Source organism: Podarcis vaucheri, assembly GCF_965113315.1.
Source record: "Podarcis vaucheri genome assembly, chromosome: 10".
Taxonomy (NCBI): Eukaryota; Metazoa; Chordata; class Lepidosauria; order Squamata; family Lacertidae; genus Podarcis; species Podarcis vaucheri.
In genome coordinates, this window is record NC_138748.1 from 4964987 (window position 1) to 4984521 (window position 19535).

Genomic DNA, 19535 nt, shown 5'->3' on the forward strand with positions numbered 1-19535 from the left:
TTGCAAATACTTAATAGATTTGCTTTTCATTAGCCTTAAGATGCCATCTGCTGGAAGACAGGTGTCTGTGCAACCGCAGCTCAGAATCTCAAACCTCTAGGATGTCAAGCTTATAGGATGCAAACATGCATGCAATTATGTAGAGTGCATTGATATGCCATGGTTGATACTGATAAACCATTTAAAAGGAAGGGCCATGGGAGAGGGGAGCCATGGGAGAGGGGAGATCACACACTGGTTATTTTTTTCTTTCACAGGTGTCCTTTATTGTAAAAATGGGAGAAATAAAATTTGAGGAGTTTAGCAGTTCAGCCTGGACTTAAATTTGCTTTTAATCCAATTTAGCGTGAATTTAAGTGTGGTTTAGCAATAAAATACCTAGATTGAACTTCACACGTTTTCAACAAGAGATGTAGAGCATTGAGCTGCAGAGCAAAAACACAGTAGGATGATTATCAATTTAACAATATTTTTCCCCGGTCATGCCTTCGGGCAGCCTTTGTGTGTTCGTATCAATTTGATTTGCTTCAGAAGTTTTTAAATTATTATTATTATTTTATTTTGTCTTGCTGCTCAGCTGCATTTCTTTGCCTTGCAGCCATTTTTGGAAATGCTGAATGTGCAAGAAATGAATTTGGGTCATAGGAGGCGAGTTTCTCACTTCTCATTTTCAAGATCCCCTTCAACCTTCTGGTCCTGAATTATATAGTTATTGCTTCAGGGCTCCTCAGTCTCGCTCATTCTATTTCAGCATCTCAAAAACTAGGAAATGACCTCACTTGCACTTAGATGTTGCTTGTACATATAAAAATGTGCTTCATGGTGAATAAAATTCCATTCCCGTTCAACAAGGAAAATGTATTATTTAACCACAAATGGTTAAATTTCATAAGATTCAGGCTGAAATTTCTTAATTTTCAGAATCATATGTAGGATCCTGCTCTTGTGTGAGCAGACTATCTTCATAATACACTGCTCAGGCAGTTCCAGCTGATCCAAGCCTGTGCATAAGATGGGGGTGTAACCTTTGCAGTACAGTATCTTTTATCGGTCTTCCATGAATCTAGACTCCCATCTCCCAATAACTCATTACGAGCTGGACAGATTCAGGTACCAACCCAACTAATTATGAATTTTGGCAATGTTTCTTCATCAGACTAGGGAGACCCAGTCTGGAACCTGCTCAGCTACAAATCTCAATTTACACTCTCTGGATAGATAAAACTGGGGAAGGGGGGGGGGGGAATCGTATATTCTTATCTTTAGCTCAATGGAAGAATAAATTTGAATAGGTAACATACAAAAACTCTACTGTCTAGGGCTATTCTCACACTAATTATTTCTAGTTTGTTGGGAAGCATGTGATAGCCTTGGCCTATGTTTTTTTTTTAAATGTGTCATCCAGCATTTAGCTTCCTCTTAGTTTATGATTTAGGCACATGACATAATCACTCTGTTGCTTTTTAGATTATTGAAATGTTTGTGGGTATGGCATTATCAGCCTTTTCACATAGAATAATGCAGTGTGTGTGTGTGTGTGTGTGTGTGTGTGTGTGTGTGTGTAGCATTGGTGCTGCATCCTGAAGCATTTGTTGCACTCATCTGGAATTTTACTTGGTTCTATAATTTGAGTCGTTCTGATGGAACAGTCTTAACAGCAGATCAGTGTGTCCTTTATTTTGTTTTCCAGACCAACGGACATATCTCCACAAATGGAGATGTGTATCAAGAGCGGCTTGCACGTTTGGAAAATGACAAGGAATCGCTTGTACTTCAAGTAAGTTCTTTTCCAAGTTCGTTCCTTCTTTGTTTCTATGATGAATAGCGCTTTTGATGTCAATTTGATCACTCTTGACTGTGGGTTCACGCAGTCAAGTTTATATTCTCCCCTCCTTAAAATGGTATCAGATGTGCAGGGATCAAGGTGTAGAGAAAATGTTCTTGAAAGGAAGAAGAAAGGGAATTTTCCTTGAGGGGAAAAAACTACATTTCTCAGCTGCACCCTTATCTGCTAAGGAGAGCTTCACTTCTGTTGTTTATGCTTTGATAATCTCTAGGTTAGATCACTGCAACCTGTTATACATAGGGCTGCTTCTGAAGATGGTTCAGGGTCTTCAGCTGGTACAGAATTTGGTGGCCAGGTTGCTCACAGGCAAGATGGCTTCAGCATATAACACTGACCCTGGCCCAACTGCACTGGTTGCCAGTTAGTTTCCTGGCCCAGTTCAAAGTGCTGGTTTTGAGCTAAAAAGCCTTAAACCACAATACCTAAAGGATGACCTCTCCTCATGTCATCTGAGGGCCTTCTTTGTGTGCCTCCTCCATGAGAGGTCAAGAGAGTGACAACACAGAAGCAGGTCTTTTCTGTGGTGGCTCCTCGCTTGTGGAGCCACTCCAGGGAAGCTTGTCTGATGCCTTCATTACTTATCGTTAGGCACCTGGCAAAAACTTTGCTCTACAACCAGGCCCTTGGCCTCTAACTGTAGCCTTTTAAAAGTGGGTGTGATATTTTTAATGTACAGTCGTACCTTGGAAGTCGAATGGAATTCATTCCACTTCCAAAATGTTCGGAAACCAAAACACGGCTTCTAATTCGCTGCAGGAAGCCCCGTCAGCTGTTTGGCTTCCAAAAATAGTTCGCAAAAATCACTTCCAGGTTTGCGGGGCCAAAATGTTAGCGAACTAAGCTGTTAGAAAACCAAGGTACGACTGTGTTTCTTTTTCCTCTTGTTTTAATGTATCTGTATAGGGCTTCTGTCTGTCTGTCTGTTTCTTTGTAAGCTGCTTTGGCTTTCTCTGGGCAAGATAAAATGAAATAATAATAATAATAATAATAATAATAATGATGATGATGATGATGATGATGATGATGATGATGGGGAAAAAATGATGCAGTCCATCATGACACATTTTCCATGTGTCGGTATGACTGTGCATGCTGTTCCCATGTCCATTTAATGTTTACAAACTGTATTCTTAGTGGAGCCTCCAGTGGCAGGGTATATTTATTTGTAAATTAAGTATTGTCTCCCCCTTAACTCTCATGGAGGAATTTGCTGGAAGGGTGAATATAATCGTTCTTAGTTATATGGTAAGAATTGCTGTGGTAAATTTTGTGCCCCTGTTCTGTCTTTAGTAAATGAAACCTGCTTTATTAGGGGAAAGTACTATTGGTAGAAAGGACTCTTCAAATTAAAAATATTAACTACATAGAAGAAAAAGCCTTGCTGAGGAAGAATCAGCATAGCTTCTGCAAAAGGAAGTCCCTCCTTGTTTATATTTGAGAGTCTCAACATAAATAAACTTTGCAGTAATGCAAACAAGGATAGGTTATTTTTGTAGATTAGCTACTGGCTAAACAACACAAGGAGGGACGCGGGTGGCATTGTGGTTTAAACCACAGAGCCTAGGACTTGCCGATCAGAAGGTCGGCGGTTCGAATCCCCGCGATGGGGTGAGCTCCCGTCACTCGGTCCCTGCTCCTGCCAACCTAGCAGTTCGAAAGCACGTCAAAGTGCAAGTAGATAAATAGGTACCGCTCTGGCGGGAAGGTAAACGGCGTTTCCGTGTGCTGCTCTGGTTCGCCAGAAGCGGCTTAGTCATGCTGGCCACATGACCCGGAAGCTGTATGCCGGCTCCCTCGGCCAATAAAGCGAGATGAGCGCCGCAACCCCAGAGTCGGTCATGACTGGACCTAATGGTCAGGGGTCCCTTTACCTTTAAACAACAGAAAGCACAGAACAAGAATAAATAGGCGGTTCTCATAGAGGAAAGTAAAAAGTTAAAAGAACTCCCATATTAGACTTAAGTTTATCAGAACAAGTTAACTCAAGTCTGTAGGAAAATTATGTCTCCTAAGGGAACTGGTTATGTATGTGGATGGAAAGTTTAGTCCTGACGTGCTCTGATTGTCCTTTGCCATTGCTATAGATTTGTCTTATCAGTAGTGGTATGTAGGTCTGCCCTGATCGTAGCTGGTAGTTGTTCGGATAATCAGAAATATAAAACATACCCATCATCATCTTTTTGTTTGTTTGTTTGTTAGTTAAGTAACTCCAGATGGAAATGTCCTACCTGGTGCATTGATAGATCTGTGTATCCTGTTTTTGTGCAGGTGAGTGTCCTTACTGACCAGGTGGATGCTCAAGGAGAAAAGATAAGAGATCTGGAGCTCTGCCTAGAAGAACACAGAGAGAAGCTGAATGCCACAGAAGAAATGCTGCAGCAGGTATTGATGGAAATAGTAATTTTTTAAAAAGTTCAATTTTCTATCAGTCTTTGTTGCTTTTTTGCAGCTATTTTAGTATTAATTATTATGTTGCTTTTGTTAATGGGTCTATTTAAAATGTAAAAGGAAGTGAAAATGGGGCTTTCCTGCCCTAAAACTATTCAAATTGTGAACCAGTTTGAATAAAATGGCAAGTGTTTGGATTTGATATCCCGCTTTATCACTACCCTACGGAGTCTCAAAGCGGCTAACATTCTCCTTTCCCTTCCTCCCCTACAACAAGCACTCTGTGAGGTGAGTGAGGCTGAGAGACTTCAGAGAAGTATGACTGGCCCAAGGTCACCCAGCAGCTGCAGGTGGAGGAGCGGGGAATCGAACCTGGTTCACCAGATTACGAGTCCAACACTCTTAACCACTACTCCACACTGGCTCTGAAGCCACTCACATGTTAGACCAGCATTGTGACTAGATGCAAAGTGGGATGTTGGGTCTTTAGAAGTTCTGAAGAAGGATTTTTACCAGTGCACTTTTTTTCCTGCAGGCTATGATTTTATTTATTTGTCTATTTAAAACACTACTGCCCTTCAAAATTCTAAATATTATCAATAAAATAAATGTGTTAAAATGCAAGAAACCCATCAACACCCACAGTTAACCAGTTGCACCTGCTGAAATCCCCATAGGATTAGCATAGGAGCAATGTCCCATTTGCTTACTGGCCAGTAAACTAAAAACTCCCAATCTCATCGTAGGAATAGTTGTCACTGACTAAATTTCCTTTCAAGAAGCTATTTGGGTTTGCTTGGTCTGCAGTCCTAATGCCACACAACTGACAGTAAGCCCATTAAATTCAGTAGGACTGACTTCTGAGTAGATATACTTAGGAGTGTGCTGTTGCCATAGGTTTTTTCTTGTTTTGAACTTGGAGGTCTAAGTTTATGGTCATATGAAAATCCAACGAGCAGCTCTCAAATGAATCAACTCTTCTTATCAGGAGCTCTTAAGCAGAACATCCCTTGAAACTCAAAAGCTAGACCTTATGGCAGAAGTTTCCAACTTGAAGCTCAAGCTGACAGCTGTGGAAAAGGACCGACTTGATTATGAAGACAGATACAGAGACACAGAGGTAAGGTAGATTACTCATGGCTGAAACTTCTGTATCTTGTAATTCCTCAAACAAAAGTTTGTTTTGATATTTGTGGTGGAGGAGTGATATTTTTATATCCTTTTTACTGTTAAAAAGTCCTTTAGGATTTGCCTAGACCAGAGGTTTTCAGCCTTTTTGAGTCCATGGCTCCCTTAACCAACCACATTTTTTCTGCATCACCCCTGTGGGACTCAGGAGCCCACTTCTGTCCCCCCTTGCCTGCCTGGGAGCCTCTCACCCTTTTCCAAACACCCTCCCTTGTGGAGTGTTCCCTCAGCCTCCTTGCCCTCTCCCCTTTCCTTGGGAGTCCTCCAGGCAGATGCTGCTGCTGCTGTCCCTGGTGTCTGAGCTGCCCTCCTCCCAAACAGAGGGGCCTTCCAGAGGACCCTTCGCCTGCGGAGCTTATAGCCAGGGCTGCTGCAATAAACAGCTATGTAAACCTTTGGGAGGCAGAGATGTGAGGGGGCATCCAAGGAGGGAGGGAGGAAAGAGCGAGAGAAGCCGGTGTTGCCAATGGTACCCCAATCAACATTCAGGGCACCCCAGCGTGCCACGGCACACTGGTTGAAGGCCACTGGCATCGGCCATCACAAAAATACATGCACAGCTTGTGACCTGCCAGAGCAACTGTTGTCCACCAGTTCCGCATTGTGAGCTGCTGGTCCCATGCAAATCACAAAAGCCGGAGGTTCAGTTGAAGCATTTGGGGCCAGGATTGAGCCTGATCAGTCATTTAAGTTAAAGTACTGGGATTTTTCTTGCAGTCCCTCTTATGTTGGATGCGGTCTAGAATAACAGAGTGTAATAAATAAGTATCAAGAAAAGAAATCGGAATAATCAGAAATAGTAAAAGGTACAACAGCAGTTTGCTTGGGAGCTTCTACAAAGGAATTCATGTATCTTGTAATTGACAAGATTGTTCAGATTCTCTTCCAAAAGTACTTTTACCTATTACAAGATAGAGGATTCTTTTCATGCCATTCTTGGTTGCTCACTATGGGAAACAGAAAGCTGCAAGTGCGCGAATCCTAGGGCTGCTCTAGCAAGCCTGCTTTTTACAGCAGCTAACCAGATGCTTCTAGGGAGGGCAGGAAGAATGTTTCTCCCTCTTCCTGGAAATTGGTACCCAGAGGGATCCTGCCTCTAAACAGTTAGTCATCATAGTCAATAACAGCCATAGACCTCTCCTAACCAAATTTGTCTTTTAGATTCAAAGTTATATAAAGTTATGGCCGTTGGCACATTAGGTGTCCATGAACTTCATAGATTTAACTTCTGTCTGCCAGGAGTTCCCACACTCCCACACCCACAGGTCTCTGAAATAATGAGGTTTAGGTTCATAGATTCATAGAAGTGTAAAGTTGGAAGGGTCATTTAGTCAAACCCCCTGCAGTGCAGCAATCTTTTGCCCAATGTGGGGCTCAAACCCAAGATTAAGAGTCTCATGACTGAGCTATGCCAGGCAAGCAAATGCTCTGGAAGAGGTTTAGTCATGCTGGCCGCATGAACCAGAAAACTGTCTGTGGACAAACGCCGGCTCCCTTGGCCTGAAGCTAGATGAGTGCCGCACCCCATTGTCGCTTTTGACTAGACTTAACCATCCTGGGGTCCTGTACCTTTATCTTTTTTTACCTAGTAACTTACTACATTTGGAAAACAAAGCTCTCAAGTAGGCTGAGGGTGTGTGTGTGTGTGTGTGTGTGTGTCTATGTGCCCCAGGGTGTGCACACATGGTCACACGTGTGTGTGTGTGTGTGTGTTCACTAAAGTTGGCTTGATTGAACATTTCTATCTCATTCAACTTTGATCTCTTTCAGTGCCAGTAAGAACAGTTAGAAAGAGGATTCCAACTGCTTTGCTTTACTCTCCCATGAATTTTCAGTTTAAAATAACAATTACTTTTCCTGCCTTATACTTTTTAAATAGGGCTTGATGCAAGAAATTAATGAATTGCGGCTAAAAGTAGGAGAAATGGACAGCGAGAGACTTCAGTATGAGAAAAAGCTTAAATCTACCAAAGTAAGTAATGTGACCTGTGTGTGAGAGGTTGAAAGGCTGTTTTCAAAACCCGAACCTATAAAAAGAGGGTTGTCTGCTTTTGAAAGAAGAATCACGGGGGCACCAATACTGCTTGACATCATACTTTATTATACTTTGATATTTGTAGGCACTTTGTAAAGGGGTGGTTCACTGATGTGGCAGTCCACAAACTGTAGCCTTAGAGGTGTGCAGGGTCGTAAATCCAGGCAGAATCTGCTTGTCAGGCAGGGTGGAGTCACTGTGGTATCGTCCTGGAAGAGGGACTGCTGTTTCTTGCTGGCAGGGAGAGCAGCCGAGGTCGGATGAGATGAGGTGAGGTGGCAGGAAGGCTGGAGTAGTGCAGATGAACCAGCAGAGCCAACTCAGGCGCTCCTGAATTGCATTTTCGCCATGTGGACCTTCCTGCTACTTTGCTCCTCCTGGATAGCAACAGCAGCCCACTGCCAGGAAGTCACTTCTGCATCTGGGATCACATACAGGTGATGTTCATATGAGCATCCAGATAGGAAGTAGCATCATGGCAGCCCCAACATGCATGATTGTAGTGTATTTTTGAGCCACACCAGCAGTCCCAAGGGTGATCCCGCTGTATTTATGGGCCAGCTCATAGAGAACGCATTGCACAGAACGTTGCACAGCTTATGTAAGAATCCTTTGACAAACTGGAAGAAAGTTTCATGAAATCCACTCTGGTTTATTTGGACTTAAATGTGTTTCACGGGGGATCATTTTTAGCCTTGTTTCTTTTCTGTCTTTACTTCTCTTTCACTCCTCTGTCTCTATTACCAGTCTTTAATGGCCAAACTTTCTAGCATGAAAATCAAAGTGGGCCAGATGCAGTATGAAAAGCAGCGGATGGAACAAAAATGCCAAATGTTAAAGGTGTGGTAGATTGGTTGGGCCTGGTTTTCAACTCATTTCTTTACCACAGCGTTTTGTGACCCCCTGTTCCATTTTGTGTTTCCGCCTTGTTGTTGGAGTTTGTGTGTGCTCTTCAAAAGATAACTGTTTTTCCTGCACATTTGCTTTTTAAAAAACAGTTTTCATTTGGGTCTGTAATGAGGGCAGTCAGTGCCCAGGATGAATTTTTAACCACGGCCTCAATAACATGAATGTGTTGACTAGATCATTCATTGATAGTGGGCATGTCTACACTAAAGACTCCCCTGCTCCCAGGGTGTTTTGGGGAAGCAGTACTGGGTGAAAGTGGTATAATACTAATATAAGACAGTATTGTAGATATGGATATGAATACACCCACCCATAGCCATATACACACGCACACATGTGGAGTTTCCTGTTCAGCACTTGGTGGGAAGGACAATGGTCAAGTATATGCTTTGTTTGTAGGAGGCCCACAGTTCCATCTCTGGTGCCTCCAAGTAGGGCTGCAAAAGTCTTTGGCTTGAAACCCCAGAGAGCGGCTGCCAGCCAGTGTCAGCAGAACTGGTCTGACCCAATATGAGGCTGCTTCCTATGTTACAATTGCCAGTTGTGTGTGTGGATAACACTATTTATGGCCTGAGCAATACATGGGGTTTGTTCTTACAAGAAATCTCCATATCTTTCCATAGTACATGGCAGTTTCATATGTATTCTTCCCTCTTCCATCTACCCAAAATATCATACATACATTATTTCACTGCACTGTTAAATTAGATTTTATGCTATGAGCATGCCTCGAGTTGTTTTTTTGGTTTACCGCATTAAGGCTGAAATCCAGTGCACACTTACCTGGGAGTAAGTGGCTCTCATTTCAGAGGTATACATGCCTAGGACTGCTTAATGCAACACTTGGCGAAAGTGTTTCATGCATGTCTAAAAGGTGAATAAAATCCTTTTAGTGTCACTTTTCAAATTCAAATGAAGACATTATTAAACATTTAAATTGGAGATGGGATTGTTATGATTGGGAGGCAGGCTGCCCATGCATTTTGTGATGCAGGGAGAAATTGTTGTAAAGACTGTAAAAGGTTTGATGAGGGCCCTGTGGAATGCCCTCCCACCAGATGTCAAGGAAATAAACAACTATCTGACTTTTAGAAGACATCTGAAGGCGGATGGAAGTTTTTAATGTTTGATGTTTTATCACTTTTTTATTATTAATAATAATAATATTCTGTTGGAAGCTACCCAGAGTGGCTGGGGAAAACCAGCCAGAGGGGAGGGTTATAAATTATTATTATTATTATTATTATTGGTTTCTAAAATGAATTTTAATCTGAAGACCATCTCTAACTTAAATGATTAACTTCAGTTTAGGACCGCCTTTTAGAACACAAAGCTAGTTTTTAAACAGATGTGTTGATTTTCTGTTTGCGCAGGAAGAACTGTCATCATTAAAAGATAAATTAGAACAGAAGGAAGCTGAGATAAAACAGTTGCAAGAGAGATTGGCTCACCAGATGAAAGGAGATGGGGTGGACATAAATGACAGAGGTAAGGAAACCGACATTGAGGCTCCCTAAAGTCATGGTGTATCTACTGTGGTCTGTGGTTTATGACTTGTCCGTTCTAGAAAAAGGCTCAGTTAAACCTACAGACATAGGCTGGTGTATTAGGGTCACCATATTTCAAAAGTGAAAATCCACACACAAAAGTTGTTGATTGAGCTTTTTTTGGGAAATCGAACACACACTTCTTTGTTGTGTTGGCAATTTTTGAAATTACCATTGAACGTATGGCAACCCTAGATGTATGCATCTTGAGACCATTTCCTGCTGTTTAATTGCAGGAAGAATTAGAATTGTCGTGTTGGAAGGGACCAGGGGGTTGGTCATCTGGTCCAACCGCCTGCAATGCAGGAATCTTTTGCCCAACGTGGGGCTCAAACCCACAACCCTGAGATTGAGAGTCTCATGCTCTACCAACTGAGCTATCCCAGAAGCTACCACTTCTCAAATCTCAACCCATATGCCTTTTAAAAGACACCCTTCATAGAAAAAGTAATAAACAGACTTGGTCATACCATCTTCATTTGCACATGGCATCTCCCTAGGACCTGATTTTTTTCCCATGGATGGGTCAGGTTCTCAGGGAAATACTAGTCTCCAATAAACATGGTAAACTATAGGTGGCCTGGTCGTTGCTTTCTGTTTGTTGTAAAGGGGAGAGGTTATGTACAGGTGCACAAGACTCAAACTAAGTTAAAATTTATTTCTGGAAAGTAATGAGGGAACAAACCTGGAGAATGTTGACTTCTGCATGGCTAAGATAGTAGCTTATTTGAGATTTAAGTTGGCTGAATGCTGGCAGGACAATGTATAACTGCTTCTCTTTGTTGCTTAGCAACATAACAAAGCATAACAAAGCAACAATTAACATATATTTAAATTCATTTCTCCATGGTCTGCATTTTATTTCCACATAGGACTGCTTTATTTGTCATGAGTGGTTATGTTTCAATGATCATGGATCTGCAAAATTACTCTAGGAAATTACTATCCTCTAAGATGTATTACTAGGAATAAAAGATATGTTCACATTTTCAGATTGGGATGAATTCCTTGACAGAGTAAAATACAATCAAGAGAGAAAATAGAGCTTATTTATTTATTTTAAATACTGATGACTGTCCTATAATCATTGCTCTCAAAGTGATTTAAAGCAAAATAAAATACAGAATAACATATCATAGACAGAACAGCAGAGTTTTAAGAGCGAGCGGATAAAAATTAATATTCCTAAAATGCTTGCTGAAATAAAAATGTCTCAAAGGGACACTGAAATCCATACAGCTTTGCCATCTGAGGATAAGTTATTATGTAAACAAATCCCAAGTTGAGCAGTTTTGAGAGATCCTGGGTATTATCGTGTGTCAGTGACAGATTCTAAAACAATATATTTCAAAAATTAATTAACGGTGAGGCTACGGCAGCATGAATCTCCTAAGTACATAGATGGGAGACCACTGGAATATAAGCATTCGAAAGGAAAGATGATTTGCAAATATAAAAAATAAATAAATAAAAAGATTACCATAGTAATTATTATAAATAGTTGTATCTTGGCAAGCTCAGGATAGGGATGGGGATGTATGTAAAAATGTGCTGAATTCTTCCATCTGTGAAGAGATTTGTGGGATAAGATACAAAACCTAGAGTCACTTTTATGAAAATTGTAAGGGGATGCAGCTCAAACACTACTTTATTATATGAATCATGAATAAGAACTGTGCTATGTATGACTTTATTTTCATTACTGTTGAAATTGCTTTATTGCTTATAAACTCCATCTAACTTCAAATTCAATGGGTTTTCCTGCACAGATGAAAATTGTAAAAAGAAGCTCAAAGACAAAAGTAAGGTTTTTGGTGTCTTTCCACAAGAACTTACATTTGACACACTTTTCCAGTACAGCTTTCTGCATGTGTCATATAAAACAATTTTAACAAAATGCTGTTAGACTGCTTCATCTTCCATCCTCATTTTCAACGGAAATCAAAATGGAAAGAGTAAAATGAAATCTTGCATTTTAAATCTTCCATTTTTTTTGTTTCAAATTAGAAAGCATTTGATCCATTGATTTCTTGCCTAAGAAATAAACTAAATATTTAATAAACAACCTTCTATTTTAATCTATTTGCCAGGATTAATCTTAGCATAGGCTATATCTATATATTCTATTCTCACAAGAACAATCTATTTTCTTTCTGGTTTATTTTCTATTTTTCTATTTTTGGTACCCTCTAAGAGGAAAAGCAATTGGGCCATAAGGCCACTCAGAATTAAGGATGCTGTCAAGAGACATTGGTTTCAGCAGGCTAACTTTGTGGGTTAGTTTCACACCTAATGCAGAACCATGATCTGGCATTGCATGAATGAATCCTGTGCTTGCGTGTTCCAGTGCTTTCTCTCACTACTGATTTAATGAAAAAACATCCAAACAGGGCAAACAACTTCTTTGTGCAAACCATAGTCATCATCATCAATCTTTATTACGGTCCAGAGACCCAACAATCATTACAAAACAATACACAATTCATACAGCCTACCTCCAGGTTAAACAAGCATTCTGTTTAGAATATAGGGCTCATTTGATCTTGCAATCACCGATAAAAACTTTGCCACTGCTAATGTCCTAACATTTGTCCGGTCTTCCAGTAGGAACCTGACATAGTGAGCCTCTGATTTTCCTGGGGAAGGTACCAGCAAGGGTAGCATCAGTTCAGCCCTGGCTTGCTCATATTTTGCACAATGCAAAATATATGGAATCGATGTCTTGAGCACACAAGCAAAGTCTGCCCTGGTTGGGAACTCCTCTCAACCTGCCATCCAACACTGCAGAAGGAAAGACATTTAGTCTGGCTTTCGTGAAAAGCCTTCGGTAGTTTGGTACTGTCAGGTTTTTAATGTGAGATGTTAACTTAAAGACATGCCCATATTGAACAGCGGACTACAGACTGCGTGTGATTGTGATTGCAAGTCACTGTGTGCATTATCCCATAATCTCTTTGCTTTAACATCTTTTAGGCGCCTTCATAACCCAGGTAATACAGTTGGGGGGGGGGGAGACAGACCAATAGAGGTGGCTTTTTTAGCTATGGTTTTCTGCCATTTGCTGACAAATTCCTCATCGGTCAGGTGTTGGTACAAACCCTTCCCTAGATTAAACACTGAAATCCTGAGCCAATGTTTTAGGGCAGCCCACCATGCTCTAACTGAAATTGGGCATTCACCAGCTTCTAACAGAAGTACGGAGTTGGGGACGCAGTTGGGTACCTGTAGCAGAGATCATAGAAATTTTGCCTGAAAGCCATCTAGCTTTGGCAGGTCCCCATTATGCCAGATATTTGCAGTGTACAGGAGTTGGGAAACGGGTTTTGCATTGAAAACCCTTAAGGCTGCTGGAACATATTTGCCGCCCTTTGTGAAAAAGAATCTGAGTATGGCTAGCTTTGTAATCTCCGCCTTTTGAAGGGAGGTTTGCCAGTGGTGCGTCCAAGATCCTGTATGATGGAATGTGAGCCCTAGGTAACTGCAGTATTTTATCTGTTCAAGGTTATGGCCATTCAGCACCCATTTAGTCTGGGAGAAGCTTCTTTCGAAAACTAAAATTTTAGATTTTTCATAATTAATGGATAAACCATTTCCAGAACAGTAATCAGAAAATTTCTTCAGCAGATAATTTAAACCCGGTCTGGAACGTGAGATGATGGCCGCGTCATCAGCATATAACAACAAGGGGCTCCTTCTCATTCCTAGTTTTGGAATGTGTCCATCTGGATCCATTAAGTTCTCTTCTAGGTCATACAAACCATAGTTTGAATGTCATTTGTGCACAAACTATAGCTTTTCTACTTTGCATGTAACTACAACCTATGATTTTTTACTAAATTGGCAATGAGGAACTAAACTGGAGCACATAGAATAGAATCATAGAATTGTAGAGTTGGAAAGTACACCTCTTACACATGAGGTGGGAGGGAGAAGGGAGCACAGAACTTCTTCATGTAATACCAGACCATGGTTTGGTGTTGCGCCTGAGCCAAGTTGCAGTTGGATTGTGACCATGGAATACAATGATATTCAGCTTTGCTCCACTGATACTTGAGTGTTTTTGGAGAGAACATAGGAAATTCTGAATGAATTACAACTGACATAAGGGAAATAAGTTTTAACCCAGCTGATATTTAGTAGGAAATTAAAAGATTGTAAGGTTTTCATAGAATCATAGAGTTGGAAGAGACCACAAGGGCCATCGAGTCCAACCCCCTGCCAAGCAGGAAACACCATCAGAGCACTCCTGACATATGGTTGTCAAGCCTCTGCTTAAAGACCTCCAAAGTAGGAGACTCCACCACACTCCTTGGCAGCTCTTACTGTCAGGAAGTTCTTCCTAATGTTTAGGTGGAATCTTCTTTCTTGTAGTTTGGATCCATTGCTCCGTGTCCGCTTCTCTGGAGTAGCAGAAAACAACCTTTCTCCCTCCTCTATATGACATCCTTTTATATATTTGAACATGGCTATCATATCACCCCTTAACCTCCTCTTCTCCAGGCTAAACATGCCAGCTCCCTTAACCGTTCCTCATAAGGCATCGTTTCCAGGCCTTTGACCATTTTGGTTGCCCTCCTCTGGACACGTTCCAGTTGGTCAGTGTCCTTCTTGAACTGTGGTGCCCAGAACTGGACACAGTACTCCAGGTGAGGTCTGACCAGAGCAGAATACAGTGGCACTATTACTTCCCTTGATCTAGATGCTATACTCCTATTGAGGCAGCCCAGAATTGCATTGGCTTTTTTAGCTGCCGCGTCACACTGTTGGCTCATGTCAAGTTTGTGGTCAACCAAGACTCCTAGATCCTTTTCACATGTACTGCTCTCAAGCCAGGTGTCACCCATCTTGTATTTGTGCCTCTCATTTTTTTTTGCCCAAGTGCAGTACTTTACATTTCTCCCTGTTAAAGTTCATCTTGTTTGTTTTTGCCCAGTTCTCTAATCTGTCAAGGTCGTTTTGAAGTGTGATCCTGTCCTCTGGGGTGTTAGCCACCCCTCCCAGTTTGGTGTCATCTGCAAATTTGATCAGGATGATCAGGGATCATCCTTAATCATTTAATCAGGGAGTGATATGTAATACATTTTTCTAATTTATAACTCTGAATGGTATGAATGTTCATTGTTAATGAGGATAAAGGATGAAGCAGAGTTTATAATGAACTCAAGTTTTAACCTCTTTTTATATTTGTGCTGCAACTATACATTTTAGCATGACTTTTCATCACAACAGATATATATATATATACACCATCCCATCATGATTCTCTCATTTTTACAACCATTCTTAGTTATGGCTAAGCATCACTATGCCATCAGTTTCTTTTATCATTACCATCAACGGCCTAATTCCATTGCTCTTGTTGAACTTGTTGGTATCTCAAAGGAATGCTTGGCTGCTGGCACAATGAAGTATTGTTGCATTTCATGTTATTAAAATTGGTTTAATCTCTAAGAACTTGTTTATAACATTTAATAATTTAAGAGAGAGATCTAGGGCAAGTGTTGCATTGCATTTTTATAGAATTTTAGCATTGTAGTGCCTAAGAATAAGAAAGTATTTAGTCAGATCAGCCATGGTCATGTTGGGTGGGAGGCTACTGTCACCTGAGGTGCTTGAATATGGAGGAGGAAATGATTCGCTTTTCAAGGTTATGTTGCAAAGAGTGCGGAAACAATGTTTGTGTGCTTTAAAGGTAAAGGTAAAGGTACCCCTGCCCGAACGGGCCAGTCTTGACAGACTCTGGGGTTTGTGCGCCCATCTCACTCAAGAGGCCGGGGGCCAGCGCTGTCCGGAGACACTTCCGGGTCACGTGGCCAGCGTGACAAAGCTGCATCTGGCGAGCCAGCGCAGCACATGGAACGCCGTTTACCTTCCCGCTGGTAAGCGGTACCTATTTATCTACTTGCACCCGGGGTGCTTTCGAACTGCTAGGTTGGCAGGCGCTGGGACCGAGCAGCGGGAGCGCACCCCGCCGCGGGGATTCGAACTGCCGACCTTTCGATCGGCAAGCCCTAGGCGCTGAGGCTTTAACCCACAGCGCCACCCGCGTCCCTGTTGTGTGCTTTAGACTCTCTTAAAACATCATAGGTGTGTGAGATATGATGTTTACTGATCTTTGTGAAAAGCTATGAAGGTAAGTCACTTATAACTTGCTCCATAAGAACTGTGTTTGATTTGCTTTCTTCTTTTTGAAATGTTCAGATTGTTCTAAAATGAAAAGGAAGTGATTGCTTCTGACACATTATAAACTTTAGAGTTTGCTTTTTAAAAATGGTTCTTTTTAGCTTTCTGCTTGCACTTCAGTTGACTTTTGGTTGTTTCTGTGTTTTAGATATTGAGGTGCAGAAAATGAAGAAAGCTGTAGAATCTCTAATGGCAGCAAATGAAGAAAAGGTACCGGAATGTTCTTTAGATTCACATTTGTTTATGCAGTTGAACTCGTGGCTTCTGCAGAGAATCAATAAGATGGGAGCCCTTATTAAGTGGTATGAATCAATATCAATTCTCCAAAATGAAAATGGCAAAGTTTAAGAGTGTAATACAACAAGTGGGACTTTGCTTGATTAGTGCGAGTGATTCTGAAGTATTCTTTGTCTAACACCTTGCATTCCTTAACTCACAATTCTCCATTGTTTGCCACCACCATTTTAATTTTTTATTTTTTGAAATTGTGGTGTTATCCAGTGTTCCCTAGAAGTGCAGGGAAGCAAAAGACCAATCTTAATTACAACAGATAAGAGTCTCTCTTTCTCCAGGATCGGAAGATTGAGGAGCTTCGACAGTCTCTCAATCGCTATAAGAAAGTGCAGGACATGGTGATTCTGGCTCAGGTCAAAAAAGGTACCTCAGGAGCTTTAACTTGGGTCGTTTTACAATGTTTTACCATATGTTTGTTCTCCTCAACTGAGTAACACCATTCTGTTTTCAATGAAATGGCCAAGTAACCTCTCAAGTTTAGGTTTGTTTACATGCAGAAGACACAAATCATTCCTAAAAAGAACCTGTTGATCTGGATACTCAAGGATTCTTCAGTTGCCTGTTAGCATCTCAGGACAGTCATTTATTTGGGGCTAATGTTTTAATCTGAAAACACTAATGGCACATTTCATTGAAAATTAATTGGTCAAGTTCTGTTAATTGTAATGGGAAGACTAAGAACAGTGCTTAATTACCTCTCCCATTTAAATACAATGACACTTTAAAATGCTTAACTTTTGTGTATGGTGCCTATAGTGTTCTGTGGGTCTGGATGCCCTTCCCAGTCACAGCCACTTGTATTCAAAGCAATCACCTACTGTTTATTACAGCTGCAGCAATCCACAACCTTCCATTTTTGTAATCTGTATGACAAATGCTGATTGGCAGAGTGGGGTTTACAAACTTTAATTTGGAAGTGAAGCAACAGGATAAGATGCAATTGGTTTTTGTGGGATTGAATGAGTTAGGTGAATGTCTTTTTTTCTTATTCAACTTCTTCAGTAATTGATTGCCATTCTCCATTCCAATTAATTATTACCCTCGTCCATTTTCTGCAATGGGGATCGTTCAAATAGAGAAAGGTGATGAGACCAAAACCCTCATGGTGTCTGACAGATGATTCAGCTGAAATGTTCAAACAAGGTTTTGAATTTGTTCTTTGATAAACAAACCCTCAACTTTTTAGGGAATCTTGTTAGATAAAAGCAACTTGCGATACAGTATTACCAAAATGCAAAAATGTACATATAAAACTTTTCAAATGTAAAATGTAAAACTTTACATGATGACACCATGGCCATTCCCCAAAGAATCATCACTTTCACTGTTTGCAGGCATTTTGTTTGGGATCATTAAGGATGATCTCTGCTGTAGAATAGCAATCTCCTGCCTTTATTTCTTCCCTTGTCGTACTTTCCCTAGTTCTTTGTTTGATATGTTGATATGTTTCTGTTTGATAACTTGGTTGTGCTTTACAGTGGAAGCTTCTGGCAATCCCTTCCCATAGGCTTCTAGACCACGGTCCATTATCACTTGCAAGTGGTCTGGCACATTCTTGGAAACGGCAAATACATTCACATATGAAAGTCCTTCCAGGCTGAAATAATGTCATCTATATCAAAACAGGGAGTCTGTTGTTGATTTCTTCCCTTGAGCTAGTCTACCCAAGTGCAGTTAGGAAGACCATTGGCATGACCATTTCCCCTGATTGCCTCTATTTTTATCACACTTAGGCCGCACTCCTGTACCTGCTCACCTTCCAGGTGAGCCCCATTCAACTCAAGCTGGAATTAGTTTTGAGTAGATATGTTTGCAGTTGCCTGTTAGGATCACAGTCTCTGTGTGTCAGCAGCTGCATAATTGCAGTGTGTGTGCAGGTGCCCAAAGGAAGAAATCAATATATCATGCATCCCTTGGAATTGGATTTAGCTTTTAAGCACCAATGTATGTTCAGCAGTTGTTTTAGTTACAAAACCATAATCGCTAGACTAGAATGTCAGCCTGAGTATTGCTAAGTCTGTGTTCAGAGTGAAAATATTCATATAGAATTTCTCTTCTGTGGTGTTAGGAAAGGATGATGAATGTGAGGAGTCTACAAACTCAGGATCTCTTTCAATGACTTTGTCAGATGAACAGATTCTAAACGAATCTGAGAAAAGTCCATCCCCCACACCAGGAGAAGGCTCTCCAAACTACGAAGAGTTTGGAACACAAACTCCTGAAAAGGTATTTCTTTAATATTTCTCTCCCTGCTCCTACATTTGCTTTCTTGTAAACTTAGTTGGTATCCCAGCTGTTGTTAGAAATTAAACTTTGTACTTGTAAAAGACTTAAATGTAAGGCTTAACTTAGTACAGTTTTCCTTGTTACATAGATATATTCCCTTTCTGGGTCTTGTGATTTTGAGGTGAAATAGCTACATGATGATTTGTGGATTATATTATTTTTATTGTTACGTTTAGTGACAGTGTAGATCTAGCATTAACCATTGTCAGCAACAAAGAGTAAGGTAAAGATAAAGGGACCCCTGACCATTAGGTCCAGTCGTGGCCGACTCTGGGGTTGCGGTGCTCATCTCGCTTTACTGGCCAAGGGAGCCGGCGTACAGCTTCTGGGTCATGTGGCCAGCATGACTAAGCCGCTTCTGGCGAACCAGAGCAGCACACGGAAAAGCCGTTTACCTTCCTGCCGGAGCGGTACCTATTGATCTACTTGCACTTTGACGTGCTTTCAAACTGCTTTCAAACTGGCAGGAGCAGGGACCAAGCAACGGGAGCGCACCCCATCATGGGGATTCGAACCCCCGACCTTCTGATCAGCAAGCCCAAGAGGCTCAGTGGTTTAACCCACAGTGCCACCCGCATCCCGAACAAAGAGTAAACTGTGGATCAAATGTTCAGATTCCCCATCCCCCGCCATCTCCATTAACTGCAACGAGGAAACTTGGGAAGGAAACTGGAGTGTGAGTGGGGATGGGGAAAGAGAGCAAATGATTCCACAGCCCTCTCCTGGTTTAGTAAGCCATGATTTATATTACGAAAGTGTCACATGACTTAAGGCTGCAATTCTCTGTGCACTTGACTAGGAGTAAGCGCCTTTGGACACAGTAGTGCAAAAATTGCATAGGATTGAATCTCATGAACCA

General features: G+C 41.2%; 1 protein-coding gene and 1 long non-coding RNA gene across 22 annotated transcripts in view; one reads left to right on the forward strand and one right to left on the reverse strand.

The window, feature by feature from the left end:
* PPFIBP1 (PPFIA binding protein 1) overlaps positions 1 to 19535 on the forward strand; it is a 120358-nt gene that overhangs the window by 75515 nt on the left and 25308 nt on the right. For 15 of the 21 annotated variants that reach the window (XM_082240083.1, XM_082240087.1, XM_082240089.1 and 12 more), the window contains exons 4-13: positions 1691 to 1777; positions 4115 to 4228; positions 5223 to 5354; positions 7302 to 7394; positions 8205 to 8297; positions 9740 to 9854; positions 11683 to 11715; positions 16245 to 16306; positions 16669 to 16753; positions 18459 to 18616. In XM_082240083.1, coding sequence (XP_082096209.1) covers positions 1691 to 1777; positions 4115 to 4228; positions 5223 to 5354; positions 7302 to 7394; positions 8205 to 8297; positions 9740 to 9854; positions 11683 to 11715; positions 16245 to 16306; positions 16669 to 16753; positions 18459 to 18616 — 972 coding nt within the window. The remainder of the gene's footprint in view (positions 1 to 1690; positions 1778 to 4114; positions 4229 to 5222; positions 5355 to 7301; positions 7395 to 8204; positions 8298 to 9739; positions 9855 to 11682; positions 11716 to 16244; positions 16307 to 16668; positions 16754 to 18458; positions 18617 to 19535) is intronic. The other 6 variants (XM_082240098.1, XM_082240092.1, XM_082240086.1 and 3 more) reach the window with 3 other exon arrangements.
* On the reverse strand, positions 10376 to 11670 carry LOC309541919. The gene is made up of 2 exons (XR_014224004.1): positions 10599 to 11670; positions 10376 to 10507 (listed from the first exon to the last, which is right to left on the reverse strand). It is a non-coding gene; the product is annotated as an uncharacterized lncRNA (long non-coding RNA).